At 30.6% G+C, this 18,730-nt stretch overlaps 1 protein-coding gene across 3 annotated transcripts; it reads right to left on the reverse strand.

The window, feature by feature from the left end:
• Positions 1 to 13,169: 13,169 nt before the first annotated feature.
• LOC109790718 (Reticulon family protein) lies at positions 13,170 to 16,417 on the reverse strand. 3 transcript variants are annotated; one of them, XM_020349928.3, is made up of 6 exons: positions 16,177 to 16,417; positions 15,615 to 15,699; positions 14,856 to 15,036; positions 14,603 to 14,744; positions 14,096 to 14,165; positions 13,170 to 13,629 (listed from the first exon to the last, which is right to left on the reverse strand). In XM_020349928.3, the coding sequence occupies exons 2-6, from the start codon at positions 15,649 to 15,651 to the stop codon at positions 13,463 to 13,465; spliced, it is 597 nt and encodes a 198-aa protein (XP_020205517.1). In that variant the 5' UTR covers positions 15,652 to 15,699; positions 16,177 to 16,417; the 3' UTR covers positions 13,170 to 13,462. The 3 variants fall into 3 exon arrangements, with proteins under 3 accessions (XP_020205517.1, XP_020205516.1, XP_020205515.1); XM_020349927.3 differs by having other exon boundaries at positions 16,148 to 16,417; XM_020349926.3 differs by having other exon boundaries at positions 16,242 to 16,416.
• Between the last annotated feature and the right edge of the window lie 2,313 nt (positions 16,418 to 18,730).

Raw genomic sequence — 18,730 nt, forward strand, 5'->3', positions numbered from 1 at the left:
TCATTTTATTTATATGCTTGTTTCTCTTGATCATTTCTATCTCTTTCAACCAATTTTATTTTATCTCTATCAATAAATTAAGTTTTAATAATTTTAAAATAATATATTAATAATTAAAAATAAGTTTAATACGTTAATAGGTTCCCAATTTTCTTAAAAGAATTTTTAATTATATCTCAAAACTTATAATTTCAATAATTGGATTCTTAATCATTTATATTTTTTTAATTGAATTTCTGAATTAAATTTATGGCGATTAAAATCGTCAAAAACAATAATTTATATACTATATTCAATGATCTAATTGTAAAAAAATTAAAAATTAAGGAACCAATGATATTTTTTTTTTATAATTTAGGAATCAAATTATTTTTTTAAAATCAATTCAGAAACTTATTGATGTATTAAACCTTAAAAATATATTTATAACAAATTTAAATTATTCAATATGAATTTAAAATATATTTATATTTCAAAATATAATTATTTATTATGAATAATTATAATGTTGTAATACTATGAGTTTTAATTATTTTTTATTCTATTTAATTAATTAAATGATTTATGTGATATGTTGGGTTAATGTTTTAAAATCTAAGGATTTAAAAATTCTTATGAGTTTAGATATTTGGGAGTTGTTTTGTATTGAAGTTAAAGTTGATCAATTTTAAGAAAAGGTATATATAAGATTTTCTTAAGACTTGAACTTCATAAATTCATTTCTTAAGAATTCTAGAGAGAGATTTTAGAGAGGAAGACTCAAGAGTCAAATGAGATTCTCTTTCCTTTTGACTTCATTGGAGAGCTCTGATCCTTTCCCAAAGTTTTGTAGGAGTTGAGTTGTGATTCGAGACTTGAAAGTTGAGAATCATAGTTTGAAGTCTTCATATGACTAGAGCCCAAGAGGTCATGTTCTCCATTGTTCTTCATTTCCTTTCTCTTTTCTTGGAGACTTGAGGTGAGAGAAACTTGTAGATTAAATAGACTATGGCCAAGGCCAAGGAATCCAAGAGGTGATACATTGAAGGAATCAAGAGGAATGAGATGATGGACCATGGGCCAAGGGCCCAAATCTCTAGAGCTATGTCCACCTTGAAGACCAGTGGGCTTTCCAAGCCCAAGGTACTCTTCAATTTGGACCACTCTATCATGAAGAGAAGGCATAGTTCTAGTTGTAAATATCTTGTACATTGTTCTCTTGTACAGGCTTATTTTTTGCCTTTGTATTTGTGAGACACTTTAGTTTCTTTTATTAGTCATTGTATATTGATTCTAGGGTGGGTTACTTGGAGAGTTTGACTCCATTTAACCTTCTTTGTTGATACACTCATTTTCTATTTTTTCAGTAGGGAAAAAGGGGTGGCATTTATCAATGCTTGAGGGTGTGAATAGCAAATGGGCCAGAATTGGGCCTAGGCAAAATTTTACATATTGGACTCATTTTGCTCCTAATTTTTCATAGATTTGATCTAGCTAGGTTTCATCATTTTTGAATGGACCTAACTAGACCAAACCAAAAATTTTTGAAAATAAATCATGGAACAAATGAGAGCCAAATGCGCCTAGCCTAGTTTCCCTCTCCTTGGCCGAAATTTGTTCTTCACTTAGGGTTGAGAAGCTTGTGCTACAAGCTCCTCCTTAGCTTGCTTCCCAAGCAAGCTAAGTGAGAAGCTTGCTCCACAAGTTTCTAAACTCACCTAGAAGGTCAACTAACCTTACCATGGTTCCTAGTGAACCATGGTTAAGGTTAGCTTGCTCCTTAAGCTACCTACCTCTATATATTTGTAATTTCTACTCTTGTAATCACTTTTGAATATTTTGAGAAATAGAAATCATATTTCTCTCTCACTCAAGAGTCCTAAAAATCGTAGAGAACTCTCTCTCTAAGGTTTCTCTCAAAGGTTCTTCAACATTTGCCTTGGTTCCTCAAGCTTCTTCATCCTCCATTGAAGTGGCCGAACCTCCTCCATCGAAGGTTGCTTCAAGGAGATTCAAGCATCTTTTCAAGGATTCCTCAAGAGTTAAACGGTCTTGGAATGGAGCACTTGAAGATTCAACAATCTTCTCCAAGTAGTTCCATCACTTGTAGATTAATCTTGTTGAGTTGTATGTGTTGATTCTTGGTTGTTTTGCCCATAGGCATGGCATTGGTCGTTGAATTTGAAGAGGAAAAATCTTGGTGTTCTTGGTAAAACTAGAGGAAATTGATGATTTTTAAACTCTTGTGGTTGCATGTTGTTCTTTTCGATGAATTCAAGTTTTTTGTGATGTATGTGTATTCGAATGAGAGTTGCATGTTGGATTGAAGTTAGATTTTTGCCCGATTGAGGCAAATCGCAATTCTACGAAATGCAAAATGTGAGACCCCGTTCATATATTCCTTCTCCCTACTCACTTCACTCTTCTCATTTTCTCCCTTTCAACTCACTTTCTCTCAATTCTCTTTTACTCTCTCTTTTCCCTGTTTCCTTTTTCCTCTGATCTTGGGTGGCAGTGGTGATCTTAGGAGCTGAGTAATGGTGTTGGATTGCTAGTTGAACCGTGCGGAGCTCTTCTTCAAGCTTCTTCTTCTTCCTTCTCTTCCCGGAGCTCGGAATTGTCTCACCGAGGTAAGGGAAGCTAGGATTTTGTGTTGGTTGTTGTTGAGTGAGTTAGAAACTCACGGATTGTCTAATTCTTGGAGATTGATGGTTGTGTTTGAAAGATTTTCATTTTCGGGGTTTCGAGGTTTGATGGAAATTTGGGGTTTTTGGTTTCTTGATGGAAGGTTGAACATTGATGATTTTTTCTTAAGTTTTGGATGCATGCATGTTGTGATTGTTGATGTTTTTGGGTTGAATGTGGTTAGTAGTATTGCATTTGAGTTGTAGCATGGTTTGGGTCTCCTTGGATTGCAAGTTCATGGAGGTTTTGAGTGAAAACGAAGCTCAAATCCATGGAGTTTTTGGAAGTTCAGAAACCCACAACTATAGCCGTGAAATCACAGCTATAGCCGTGGAAGAAAAATGCACTTGCAGGAACCCACAGCTATAGCCGTGGATTCGCAGCCATAGCCGTGGGAAGGAAAAACGTGATGGCAGAGACTTGCAGCCATAGCTGTAGTTTTGCAGCCATATCTGTGGAGAAAAATTAAAGTGACAGAAACTTGCAGCTATGGCCGTGGATTTGCAGCCATGGCTGTGGAAGGGGAAATTGAACTGGCAGAGAGTTGCAGCTAAAGTGCTGGATTGAGCGCTGCAGCGGTGGGCCTTGATGACTGAATTTGGTCTTAAGGTCTTCATGAAAGTTGTAGCCTTGGATCTTAGCTTTCCAATGGCGTTAGAATCACCAAAAAAGGAGTTCTAGAACTCCAGATATGACTGTTTTAGTGAAGAGGGGTCGAGCTGCTAGCTTTGTTTATAACTGTTGCGGTTTTTATCATTTTTAACATGGTAGATGAAGTAATTAAGATTTGGTGTCTTGATGAGAGTTGTAGGAAATTTAATTATCTTTCATATGAGATAAGAATGAGCATGGTAGGAGTAATATAACTCCTGATGCGCTATTTGCTGTGATGGTTGCCATTTCACATTTAGTGATTTGGTTAAGTTGGAAATTGTTTTAGGTGCTTAGGTGTACTCTTGTTGTTTCGGTGAGTAATTTGACAAGATAGATGAGTTGTAAACAAGATGGTTGGGTCGTATTAGGTGTTGATCATGTTGTTTTAAGCGGTTAGTGATGAATGATTATTGAGCTGAATGATGATATTGTTGTGCTGCGCTGAGCGCGACCCTTGTCGCGCTGGGCGTGAGACTCCTTGGGAGTCTCTACCTCGAGGGCGCTGGGCGCAATTTAGTTTGCACTGGGCGCGAGACCAAGGGAGGTCTCTGCCTGGCCTGCGCTGGGCGCAATCGGGTATTGCGCCAGGCGTGAGAGAGCTTTGGACTCTCTGACTAAGTCTCGCCGGGCACAGGCACGCTTGCGCCGGGCGCGCTGGCCCCTGGAGCCCTCTGGTTGTGCCACGCCAGGCGTGACCATGAGTGCGCCGGGCGCGTATGAGGATGTAAAGTTATATGCTGAATTTGTTGACAATATTGTTTCATGCTGAACTAAGTCGAAATTGATGAATATGATGTGATGACTAGTTGAAATTGTTGTTTGATGATGATGAGTTGTGTTAGGTGTATGTTGCTGTAAGATGCTTAGATGTGCGGTAAGACGATAGGCTGTGCTATTAAGCTGAGTTGTGCTGAATGTTGTTTATGCTGATTAATGTTGCTAATGCCGTGTGATGAAAAGTTGTGTTGTGCGGTATGTTGTTAATGATGTAATGCTGAGTTGTGCTACGTGATGCTAATGCTAAACTTTATTGTTTGAGTCGAGCTGAATTATATGCTGATAATTGTTGAATTTTGTTGTGATTGCTGAGCTGAGATGTAATTGATAAATATGTTGTGCTGACTAGATGTAAATGCTAAAAAATGACGTTAAGCTGTAATAGATGTATCTCGCTATGCTGAGCTGGGCTGTTATTGATAATTTTAAATGCTGATTTATAATATGGTTGTGCTCTAGAATGATGAGTTGAGTTATGAGTAGTAAGCTGTGTTGAATACTACTTGGTTGTGCTGTATGCTAATTTTGCTGTGCTGTTTATTGCTGAACTGTATGCTGTGTTTAGCCACTATTGTGGTGCTGTTATAGCCGCTATGTCGGTGCTGTTAGCCACTATTGTGGTGCTGTTATAGCCGCTATGTCGGTGCTGTTAGCCATTATTATGGTGCTGTTATAGCCGCTAAGTCAGTGTTGTGCTCCGTGCTGATAGGAGCTGTTGTAGGCCGTAAGGCTGAGCTGTTGTAGGAGATCTCCGAGCAGATATGTGTGACGACGCATTGTGTGTTTACTACTATTTATCGATGTGTACTGTTGTTATTGTGGAATGATGTGAGATGTGTGATGTTATAAATATATATATACATAGCTGATGTTGTTAGGCTAATGGATGTTTTGATAGCTGTAGCTGTTTACTATTCTTAAATTTATGTATATGTATGTTGTTTCTTTCACTAGCTTACCCTTGTTGTTTCCATGTGGTTTGGACTGCGATGATCATACTATGTATGGGAGCAGAGCAGGGATAGGTTGGTGGCTTGTGGCAGGTCTGTAGCTGGCAGATAGAGCTTATTTCTTATGGACGTTTTGGTGTTTTAGCTACTTGGTGTAGTAGCTCTGGACGTATTTTTGTACATTTTGAATCTAGTCAGACTTGAACATGTATATATGTATATTCTAGACACTATATGTATACACTTGTTCTTTTCTGTCCGGTTTCTGGTGTACGGTGTAGCGTGTAGTGACCAGCCGGGTCGTTACACAAAAATAGAATACTTGAGAAGAATAGTGACCGAATTGAGACGGCTGTAAAATTTAATAAAATAAAAAATAAATATTTAGCGACAGGTGCTTTAAGGGTCGCAATTCCAATTTTGCGATAATTTGTGTAACGGTTCCAATAACCGTCGCAAAATTCACTCGTGACGGACATTTCTGCAACAGTTAGTGAACCGTTGTAATAGTGTCTTTGCAGCAGTTCTAACCGTCGCAATGTAGGTCATATAACTGTCGCAAAATCGTCATTTTCTTGTAGTGAATTATATATAGGAGAAACATTGTCAAAAAAAAATATATAAATAGTATCAATTACTTAATAAGTTATAAAAAAAATTTAAATTAAAAAACTCTATACAAATTATATTGCAGTAATTATTTTTTATGTATTTTCTTAACAGAAAACATAGTTTTATTTTTTTATGAGACGTGATATTTTGTTTTTTATTAAACTGATATTTTATGAGTTATTAATATTTTATTTATCATATAATAAATATTTTCCTCTAAATATTTTTTTTCTAGTTCCGACCCTGTGACACTTATCATAATCTTGCTATCAATACCCTTTGCTGACTTCAAAATTTGTTCACATGAGAACTCAACTGAACAATAGTTATTTCGGATGTTTGACTACTTTTCTTATACTTAAAAATACTTTTAAAATTAAAACTTAAAATAAGAGTCCAAAAAGTGAAATAAAAGTTGATTGATAATATCATTTCTTTTAACTTAGAAAGATGACTAGAGAGAGAGCCTAAGTGAAAAAGAAAATAAAAGTTTCTTCTTTTTTTTTTCTTCACCAAGCTTTTCTTTTTAAAATTATTATTTTTCCTATCTTTTTTATATAAAAAAATAAGATGTTGAAATGTGCATTAGGATGGAGATCCATGCTTAATGGTGTGTTTGGATGAAGAATTTTACAAATTCAAGAAATTTTAAATTATTAATATTTGAATTACTTTGATTTCAATTTCTATCATTCTAAATAAGTCAATTCAAATTTCTCAAATTTTAAATTGTTGGATTGAATATGATAATTTGATTCTACTATGGTAAAATTGATTTTAAAATATATTTATATGTTGAGATTTTTAAGTTAAATTTTATAAAAATAAATATTAACTAATTTTTAAATATTTAATAATTTTAAAAATTAATATTATATAATATTTAATAATTTTAAAATTATTTTTGAATATTCAATAATTAAAAATATAAAGAGATAAGAGATAAGATAAAATATACAAGTGAAATAAGAAAAAAAAAATATGAGAAATTTCAAATTCTTACTTTTTTGAGAGAATTTGAAATTCTACTATTTCAAGGAATTTCAAAAATGCTTTAATTTCAAATTCCTTATAAATTCTCCATCCAAACAAGGTATTTCACCTCAAAGAATTTGAAAATTTTCAAATAAATAAATTACTTCATTTAAATTCTCCATCCAAACACACTATAAAGAAAATATGTTTTTAAGAACTTTTTAGAAAATTTGTTTAATCTTAACTCTTCTTTTAAGAGTGATTCTAACATGAAGCGCTTGTTTAAGTGTTACATAGGTGATTGTTGGAAAAATAATTTAAATTTCAAATGAATTGAGTGAGTGAAAATTTAACAATTTATTTTAGGAATTTGTAAATTTTAAGATATTATTTAGATTTACATACTTTTATTTTTTTTAATATCTTTTAGATATTTGTTTCATGACTTTTTAATTAGGAGGATTATATAATTCAAATTTTGTATTACAATTTTCCTCTATATATAAAGAGCCAAGAAATAAAATATGTGTGCGTTCTGTTCAAGATTCTTGGACGTGTCGGTAATTTTATTATGCGAGAATAAGTTTTTCCAATCAGTGGCACTAGAGTTATAGCATGGAAGACACAAAAGTTTGAGATATCATTATTCGAAGGTAAGACAAATTTTATGATTTGGTAGTGCACCATTCAAGATATTTTAGTGTAACAAGGTCTTGACCAAGCTTTGGAAGATGAAAAGTCAAATATTATCAATCAAAGAGAATGGAGTTGGATCCAAAAGAAGGTCATGATCACTATTCGGTTAGCTCTTACTCTTGGGATCAAGTGCAACATGTTAAAAGAGACAATATTGAAAGCCTTGTGGGAGAAGTTTAAGAGCATTTATGAATCTAAGTCATTAACCAATTGCCCATGTTTGAATATGGAGTTGTATCAACTCAAAATAGAGATGAGAGGAAATCTTTTCAATCACATTAATCATTTCAACCAAATAGTATGTCAATTGTTAAATGTAAACAAAAAATTATTTTGATGAAAAGCAAGCAATGTTGTTATTGACTTCACTACCAAAGTCTTATAAATCTTTAGTTCAAATGTTGTTTGCAGGAAAAACATCGTTGAAGTTAGATGAAGTGACATCCACTCTAAGAGAAAATGATGAAAAATGAAAATATTAATATTGAAGGTCATACACTAGCCATGCAACATTCTAAGCAAGGGGGAAGTAATTCATAGAGACAAGATAGGCCTAGAGGAAGATTAAACTTTCAATCACATCTAGAACGAGATATGAGTAATATGCAATATTATTATTGTGGGAAGAAAGGTCACATGCAATCAATGTGTAAAGAAAGGATAAAGGATCTTCAAAAATTGAGAATTGTAAGGAGAGATGATGACAAGTCCCAAGTTAATATAACCCAAAACCTTCTTGGCGATGAAGATGTCTATTTGGCAACTATTGGGGAAGTTGCTAAATCAAAATGGGTAATGGATTCCACTACCTCAAAACACATTAGGAAAGACCAAACGATGTTTCACATTTTAAGAGCTTATGGTGAATTTGGTCAATTCTAGTTAGGAAATGGTGGGAAAATGGAGGTTAAAGGCATTGAGACTATGAGAATGAAACTTCACAACGATGTCATCCAAACTTTTGAAAATATGAGATATGTACCTTTTGCTCCATCCAATATAACACTTCATTGGAAATGCTGACATCACAAGACTACATGTATGTTGGTTCCAAATGGGAAAACAAAGTGTATAAGAGGGAGCGCTTGATATTACAAGGACAAAAGAATGAGAAAAATCTTTGATACTTGAAAGGACAAGTTTTAAGATAAATGTTTTAATCAAATAGTTATTTGAAAATTTTAATTAAGGGAGGACTTGTTGGGAAAATAATTTAAATTTCAAATAAATTGAGTCAGTGGAAATTTAAGGAGTTATTTTAGGAATTTGTAATCTTTAGGATATTATTTAGATTTACATATTTTTATTTGTTTAAATATCTTTTAGAGGTTTATTTCCTTTTTTTAAAACTATAAGGATTATATGATTCAAATTTTGTATTATAGTTTTGCTCTATATATAATGAGCCAAGAAATAAAATATGTGTTCTGTTTAAGATCTTTGGACATGTGGATAATCTTATTGTGTGAGGAGTTTTTCCCATCAATTATAAAGTGTTCTAATGTATTTTATCGTGTGATATATGAATGGACCATGAGTTATCACCGTTACATATATAATATTTATATTAAATGGCTAAGATGAAGTAGGAATATTGAAGATTATAATATAATGTTATAAATGAAATTATATAATTAACCTTTTGTTTATTTAGGATTTTTAGTGTTGTCATTTGTTTAGAATAAATGATAGGTTGTAGTTGATGTGAGTGAACATCATCAAAATAGTAAAAAGTGTTTGAGGTTGTAATGACGGAAATACCCATTTAATTCTAATATTATGGATGTTAATGGGGTGAGGTAGGGATAGGTAGTAATCCCCCACTACTCACCCCGCCAAATATAGTTTTGTTGTTAACAAACATAGAAGTTTTTGATCAACATTATAAAGTTTTTGAAATGATTGACACAAATCTTCTACTAAAACGCAACTAGTTAGTAAGATGAATCATGTATAAGATGATAGATACATTAAGATAATTTTGTTAATGAATAAGACAAACTCTTAGTCACAAAAAGAGATATGCGTTAAATCTTTATCATTTAGGATATCTAAAATAAGAAATTGACTAAGTTTGAATGTTTCCTTAATAGATCGAATTTAAAAATACTTATTCGATATCAACTTTCTACAAAAAGGAAAGAAGACATGCTTTGAGTAAAAGCAAAAACAAATCTCTACAATACAGAAAGCTATAGTCAAAAGTTGTTTCATCACTGTAACATCCTGTCACACGCATGGTTCTACCTACTTGGTACTAAAAGGTGATAAATAGCTTATTTGATCAGATAAGAAGTGACAATTTGGTGCAAGCACTTAATGCAAACATTTATTACACCAATGGACACTTCTCTCCTCAATAAGCAAATCGTGAAGACATATGAAGCAAGTCATAAGAGAGAAGCTCAAGGATTTACAACGGTTATCTTAACCTTATAAAAGGAAGCTTTAAAGTAAAAAAGAAAATGATGATAATAGAGATTGATCATTCTTTCTTTCTGTAAAAAGTCTTTGTATGTAACTTGTTGTATCATGTTTTGACAGGAAGACGAAACAACCTTATAAACCTTTGTAACTTTAAGTTATTAGGTTTGAGCTTAAAGAAGTTTGTCTGTAAAATAATACTTGTTATTTGAGCTTGGAGAGGCTTAACCATAAAACAATACTCGGTTTTGAAACTTGGAGAGACTTTGTGTTAAAAGAATACTTGGATAGATTGCTTGAAGAGACAATTCAAAGAATACTTAGGGTTGAGCCAGAAGTAACTTGATAATGAATACTTGTATCATAAGATAGTGAAACTTGGTCTGATTGGATCAAGAAATGGACGTAGTCTCGATAGTTGAGACGAATTAGTATAAGTCCCTAAGTTCATTCTTAGTTTTGTCTGTCCTCTCATATCTGTTACAATTACTACTTCATTGCATTACTAAAAGTGAGGATTTTTTAGTAACACTATTCAATCCCCCTTCTAGTATTTCTCTTTTCTCCACAAGTATTCACCTATACCCATGTCCATACCTGTGTGTATTTCAATATCTACAAGTATTTACGAAAATCTGTGGATATTTATTTAAAATAAATAACTAAATTTTCAAAATTATTTTAATAATAAATTTTTATTTATTCTAATTTTCTTTAAAAATAATAATTTAAAAGTGAAAACTTCAATTATTTAAATATTATACATAATTTTATTAATAAAGATTCTTCAATTTAAAAACTAAATTTAATTGTTAAAGTACTTTATTTTCATAAGTTAAAATAAATTTAATATGTTATTATATAATTGAATATTAGTGGATATCCATGGATATAGATATTATGATATTCGTATCCTTCTCGTTAACATACATATATAAAAAAAATACTTGTATCCATTATTTACAAATATCCATTTACAATATTTATTTTTTATCTATAATTAATTTTATCCGTGGATATAGATTTCTTTACATTCCCACTATTTACTATTTCACGGGTGTACACATAGTTTACATACTTCATATTAGAAGCTCTCTTATGGAAATGATACCTTAAAACAAGATTTTGCAAGAAGAAGAAATTGAATGGTGTTCAAACCAAATTTCAAGTTTTGGGCTTTTGAAGGAAAGTGAGATAAGGCTTCTTTGTTGATGTCACTTGATCCATATGCCAACAAAGAATAGTGGGGTTCCTCTCAGTGAGATATAGGGATGGCAACGGGGTGGGTCGGGTATGGGTTTCATGATACCTGTTCCCGTCCCCGCGAGTCAAACTCATTCCCGTCCCCGTACTCGTACTCGTCAAGTATATGATTTTCATCCTCATTTCCGTCCCCGTTGGGTATCGGGTATATCCGTCCGTACCCGTCAAATTTTTTTATTTTTTATTTTTTGTAAAAAAAATATGATATTTTTAAATTATTTTTTTATTATATTATAATTATAATTAGGTTATTTCTCTATCTTATATTATAATAAATAATCACACATAAAAAAATATTAAAATTCTTTAATATAATTAAATTGAAAGTATGTATTAAATTAAAATGGGAACGGGAACGGGTAAGGGTACGGGGCGGGTAAGTACATATTCATACCCGTACTCGTACCTAATTTAATATATCTGGTTTTATCCATACCAGTACCCGTACCCGGTCAAACCGAGTATTTCCCGTCAAAGTCGGGACGAGTTTGGATATTACCCGCAGGTACGGATATATTTCTCATCCCTAGTGAGATATGCCTAAGAGAGTGCTCATTGTATCTGTTGAAAGCAAAATGGAGTGGCATTTCCAAGAGAATCAGCATGACTTCAGGCACAATATGTGACATGAAGATGGGCTTTGCATGGCCACGTCAACAATACCCACAATGTCAATCTATTCCCCAATGCCTTTAGGAATTGTTTGGGCCAGGGCCCAAAAAATGAAATATGCATTATGAAGCAATTTACAAGAGGTAGATTGTGTAAGCAGAAGTTCATTTTGTTAAATAAAATACTAGTTTTAAGCCAGTTAGCAGTATTGTTTATATTGTATTTTCTTCTTATGCTATTGGAGTGTTATACTGTTATGTATTATGATTTTTCATAAATTTTCTTTTGTTAAGCCCAGTTTTTCGTTATTTAAAGATAGTGTCATTCAAGAAATTGACATTGATTAAAATTTAAAACATCATAACTATCATCTTTATATGCATAGAAATGTTCGGGGATAGATATAAAATAAATAATATATGAATAATATAAATATTTATACTATTATTTAACCAGAAACTATATATGTGATAAATTTGTTTGAAAAATAAATCAAAGATAATTTTTAATTGCTAATAAAATAAAAACTTTCACTATCATACTCTAATTCTAATGCAAAACAAGAACAAGATGACAATCATAATAATATTGTTGAAGAAACAATGTAAAATTTAAGATCATTATAAATAAAACATTCGTTAGTGATGAGAAAAACGACTATTCTCCCATAAAACTTGACATGATTGTTCTTGATGTTTTGTTTGGAAAGGGAGAAGAATCAAAGAAAATGAAAGAGGATATGTGAGAATTGATTTAATAAAAAAAAATTGGTAAGAACTGTGTAAAATTTGTAGTTATTTGATAAAGTGAAATTAGATGAGAAATAAAAAAAAATAGTATTTTAAAATTATATTTTATATAGTTAAATTTTTATGTAAATATATATTATTTAGATAATTGCATTTTTATCCTTTATTAACCATTTAGATAATAGTGTAGTGATAGTGTTGTTCAAGCATAATTTTGTCAAAAAATCTACATAAATCCACTCATAAGAGTGGAATTAAATTCACATGGATCTTACTACAATTTTCTAACAAATCCACTTAAATCATCTCCTCTAAACACTTCTTTTAATTTCTTGATAATCGCTCCCTTTCTCTATTTCCTACTATATCATCTCTTCCAAATAGACCATGAAACTATATTTGTAACGTTTGCTTTAGGTTAAATGGAGCTAAAAAGTACAGAAATAGAAAATACGTTTTTTCCTAATTTACTGAGGAAATTATTATATATATATATATATATATATATATATATATTATTTTTATCCAAATTCTCCTATTTTATTATAAACTCAAAAATTGGACGGTTCAAACGAAAACTATACTTTTAGATGATTCGGGTGAACCATTATCATGAGAAAGTTTTTATTAGGAAGATTTTTTTTTTAAGATAAAATACATAAAGTGTTTTTTTATCAATAAATTACAATGACGGAAAAAAAAATCAAACTTAATAAGATCTATACATATTATCCTATCCCTCCAGATAAACTCAGATAAAAATAATCTGGCACTTCAAGTTAGAAGCAGCACATTGAAAATAATATAATGAATATATTCAAACATTGCTAACTGTGTTTGTCATCATTCGGTGTAACTTCTATAATATTTTCCACAAGATTTTTAACAATTGATAAAAAAAGTTTCTACATCAAAATCCTCAAACTAGCTAGGTACACAAGCTTGCAACCTTTCTCTATTCGAAATCCGGAAAATGAAAATAGTTACCACGCAGTTGACTTGAGCAACATCTAAACTACAAAGCTGTCTCCTACATCAGGCAAAAGCTGGTAAGATTCTAAAACACACAACATAAGAACATGAATTTCAAGACTCTTTGTCCTTTGATATATTTCGGGGCAGTCTGCTGAAAACATTCTCATCTACTATTCTATAATGCTTTGAAAATTGGCGATGTATAACTCCACAACATTTATCTACATAACCTCCGTATTTTTTGTACAATGCAGGGATAGTAATCATCATGAGGGTTCCTGTCACCATTAAAGAGGAAGATATGTAAATAAATAAATAAAATGATATATATATATATATATATATATACACACACACTCTACTAGTGTTGAAACATGAAAGATTTACATGTTCTGTTCAAGAAAATTAGCCGTCAAAATGACTCTTCACAGCACAAAACATAATAGATGACGACTTCAATTAGGATTTCTGACACACATGCAAGTAATAAGCTCAAAACCAACCAACTATGCGTATGCAAACATTCAATGGGGTAAATGGAAACCATGCAAATGCAAAGAAAGTTTAAGAAAGATTACTTGCACAGAATAGGACACAAATGACTTCCAAAAGGAAAGCCAAAAGGTTCGAGTAAAAACCAAAAAATGATGTACGGAATTTTACTCTACACTAACGAGAGACAAGGGACTCAATTAGATACATCTAAAATTGCTTTTAACTAATAGACTTATAAAGCAAGCATACCAATATACGCAAGTGTAAAGAAGGAGAAGATGCTGCCGATGACAGACAGGAGCCAGAGACAAATCACTACCTGTCAAGGAGACAATAGACAGAAACTGGATTATCTCTGTTAATTTTCCATCAAGCCATATACAAAATATTGAAATTTACTATTATGTCATTTCTAACTACGAAAATCACAATTGTACAGCAAAATAAAAAGTTAAGAGAATACCATAAAATTGCTGACATAACAGAACATGCCCACAGATATTGTAGAAAAAAAAATGATACATTTGAAGGAATTAGTTCAACATAGAAGGTTCAAAGAAGGTGAGTTATGAACAGCTGGCATGTTTCATAAGCCAATTTCATATGTAATCCTTCTAAACAATATCATACTCAACCTAGTATTCTTTTCAACAACAAAAAAAATATATCTTTAGAATTACTGATTATTTAGATCACATTTCCCCCAACTGGCCAAGCCACAATCCCTAATAGGCTGTAACCTGAAATAAAACTAACCTTGAAAAAAATTATAAAATCCTTTCCAATAGTGATTTCATGAGCTATAAGAAGCACATTATTGATTTTGACCCGAAATGAAGCTGCTACATTATTAACCATCTCCTCTGAAACAACTAGCTCAGGTAATGCTGGTGGTTGTCTGCTTGAGAAGAAAAGGATACAAATGACAGTGTTAAATGTTGAAAATGATTAAAAAAAAAATAAAGAAAAAAAAAAAAGATAAAACAGGCACAAGGGATACCAGTCATACTTATTTCGAAGGGAAGCATAGTTAGCATGAAAAAATAGTAGTACGATCAAAATTAGCAAGACATCTGAACAAATTGTTAAAAATGGTAAATTGGACCACTCAAATAGGATCCAGGCCACTGTTGCAACAATGATGACTCCCAAGGAAACATGCCACCTCTTCCACAAAAGAACATCAGTAACTACAACAGAGAAAAAAGCAAACATCAGAACCAGTAAAACCATACCAAACCCATAAAAACCAAGAAGAGGCAAGCGATGTAATGTCGTTCAGAAATTTTATCCAAGTTTGTAAAGATACACTTTATTCTATTAAAAGAAATTATTAATGGGTTTGAATCAAGATCTTCACACGGGAAAATCAAAATTTTCAATCAAAATCCAAACTTGAATTAAATATAGGTACATGGTGAAGCAAAGTACCCACATATAAAAAAGGGCTACTGAATATTCAATCGATATTTTATAGAACAGTTTGCAACAGCATTTTGGCCCCAATATCAAGGTTTATGAAGTCTCTGCAATCACATCATGACCACATTTGTGGCCAAATCTTTATCCGCAATTTCTCACAATATCAAGGATCGCAACAAAACTGCGATTGTGATCACAATTTAAAATCTTGGATTCAATATCCCATCAAGCAGGGGAAAGTTCATATATATACATGTCTTGGCTAATTATCTATATCTGTACTTGGAATGAAAGCATATCATACACCAAATAATCTGTGAACATTTATCAGGGAGTTACAACATACCAAAGGCAGTAGGAAGCTGTGCGTCTGATTCAGACATTAACTGATCTCTCCAAAAATGAAGTCCTACCAAGCAGATACCCCAGACCTGGATAAATAACCAACATGTTAGCTGAATAACTTACCATGACAACAAAGCTTCATCATAAGAAAGCATCAAGTTAATAGTTCAGAATTCAGTCATCTCAGTCAAATCATAATCCAACATGTCAGCTGAATTACAACTGCATCTCAAATACTTGAATAACAAACACTGCTCCAAGTTTGAGACAGTTGATAGTGGAAACACACAAAAGGAAAAAATAAAATACTAAAATTACCAAGATCCTGGCCACAATTCACAACCATCCTAAAAACTAACACAGTAACTAACCGTGAGACAAGTTGTGAATTATGATGGCAAGCTAGCAACTATGTCATAAAAGGAAAACCTAAATCAAAATTATCATTTTCCATTAGCAGAATTCACTCTGCAAATAACAACCACAACAATTTGACATGTTAAATAAAAAAAAATAAAACTTTAGAAAGGATACAGTTTCTAGAAGAAAGATCCGAGGAAAACCAAATGAATTTCTTAAATGACTATGTTGTGCGGAGAACGCAAAGCGGAGAGTTGAAAGATTGAACCTTGAATCAAATTTAGAGACGAATAAGAGTGAGAAAGGGAAGCAAAGCGAAACCCTAAAATTGATGAGAGAAATTGGGGGATTTGATTCAATTTTTTGGAACGAGAAAATGCTTAGAAACTTCAAGACCCACTGTGCTTAAGACTTGACTTGTATTTTGTTTCTTCAGTTACTTAAAACTATAAATTTTAATTATCTATACTAATGAGAAGACCCTTCTAATAATTTTCCATCTTCTAAGGTAATATTTCTTTCGGTCTTTCCAAGTCAATTTTCAACTCTTAATTTAAAAATCAGAGATAAATTTTAAATAATAAAAGGAGTCATTAAATTAAATCTATAATTTTGTAACAAAAAAAAATCTATAATTTTGTAAAAAAAATCTATAATTTATAAATAATAAAAGAACAACTTCTTCTCTTAAAAAACCGAACAACTTCTTTTCTCAAAAATTTTTTTTTATCAAAATCTGTCTTTAAAATTTTATATTAATTAATCATATTTTCATTAACTATTGAAAAATTAATATATTAATAATGAAATAATATTTTATAAAAATGAAGAAGTAACGAAATTATAAGAACAAAAAATATTTTAATATTTATTTCTTATAAATATTTTATAATGTAAATAAGAAAAATATTTATAATTTTATGTATATTTCAAAAATATATATAATTTTATATTTGTTAAATTTTATATGTAAATAATAAATTTTATATGCAGATTATTATGGATCTATATTACAAAATACTATATTTATTATTTTTTAATATATAAGTTATTGTAGATTAATATAATAAATTAATGTATTTATTATATTTGATATATTTTAAAACATTTAAAGCCAACAGGTTCTGCCAAATTTCTTTCTTCCTTTTGAAAGGATCAAAACTTTTCGCTAAAACTTATAAAAATCAATAATTTATGCCAAAAATAATAAATAAATAGATAAAAAAAAATATGTATTTAATATTTTAATGTAATTAAATATTAATGAATGCTACATTAACATTTTATTACTATTTATTAATTATACAAATTTACTAATTATTAATACTATTTGGTTTAAAATTTAAATAAAAAATTTTTAAAAATTGGCAACATAAAAAATTTTGTGAAAAATTAACGATAAAACGTGATGTAATATTAATAAATAAAAATTTAGAGAGATAATTCAAAAATAACTTTCAATATAATTCATTATAATGACTACTCCATTTTAAAATTTAAATAATAATATTAATTATAAAAATTATTCATTATTAACTTAAAAATTAACATAAAATATTTATATTAATTTTTTTATTTTTGACATAAAATTTAATTAACATTAATATTTTTTAATCAAATAAAAATAAAATTTTCAATATTAAAATTATTTTCCTTAAAATAAATGAATAAAATTGAAAAAAAATTCACTACTATATTTAAAATTTAAATAAAATAATTATTGTGAAAAAATTAGACAACAAAATATTTGGAGAGGAAACTCATTTTAATGTATCCAAAACTTTGGTGTATGTAATGACTCGACATATCACTACACTTAATATAGTACAGTTATTACGTAGTGGAAAACATAAAGCAATCAACTACATTAGGGCTCTCATGCAATAATACTTGATCATTTATGTAACAGATATATGTATAGGGTGTAGAAAACATAAAACGATTTTTGCTTATATGAAAAATATAAAACCCCTTAAAGAGTTATGTATATGCCCTATACATATATACAATATACATCTAAGTACAAAATATTGAAATCATAAAATCCTATTGCTAATCAAACGTCTTTAAACAAATATATTGTATCAGAATAGTACAACTCTAAACCAGGTAATCTCCAACATGACCTTTCACTAAAGCAAGCCATCCAATCTAATCCTTCTTTGCTCTCATACTAAATATAATCATTATACTCCAACAACAATGAAAGGAAAGGATAAGCTTGTGAAAGAAACCACATAATAACAAGTAATAAGATCACAACTAAAGTAACATAAACAACTTAAATCAACAAGTTAGTTCAAAACATAACATCAACTTCAATCATCATTCATAACTTACAACTTTCTCAACACAATCAACTTCATACACAACTTAACAACTTTAAACAATTAATATGTCATCATGCATATCAACTTATGAAGATCTCCTACAACTAAGATGAATAGTCTAAGTGGCTTAATCCTACCGAACCACATCATTTGACATATATTTTCCAGGTCAAGAATAGACAACTTCAGCCCACCCATGCACCTATTAAACAACTTATTTTGATTTCTCAAGTTTCGTCACTTAAACTAGAAAATTCTAGTATTATTATCATAGATACAACAACATGGATATGAACTTACCACGACCTTAGCATGCTTAACTAAACCTATATGAAATTAGTATATTGCCTACCCTCCAAATATGATTCTAACACTATTAATCTTGAGGTGTTTTATTTAATTATATGTTAATTGTACATTTAGTTGT

Source organism: Cajanus cajan, chromosome 2 (genome assembly GCF_000230855.2).
Source record: "Cajanus cajan strain Asha chromosome 2, NIPB_CcT2T_4, whole genome shotgun sequence".
NCBI classification, from domain to species: Eukaryota; Viridiplantae; Streptophyta; class Magnoliopsida; order Fabales; family Fabaceae; genus Cajanus; species Cajanus cajan.

Bases quoted from the DNA above. Each gene is read 5' to 3' on its own strand.
- LOC109790718 (XM_020349928.3), bottom strand. From the start codon at position 15,651: ATGTCTGAATCAGACGCACAGCTTCCTACTGCCTTTG. The intron at 15,037-15,614 runs GTATGTTGTAAC...TCTCTGTTGTAG, and splicing joins ACAGCTTCCTACTGCCTTTG to TTACTGATGTTCTTTTGTGG. The intron at 14,745-14,855 runs GTATGACTGGTA...CTTCTCAAGCAG, and splicing joins TATGCTTCCCTTCGAAATAA to ACAACCACCAGCATTACCTG.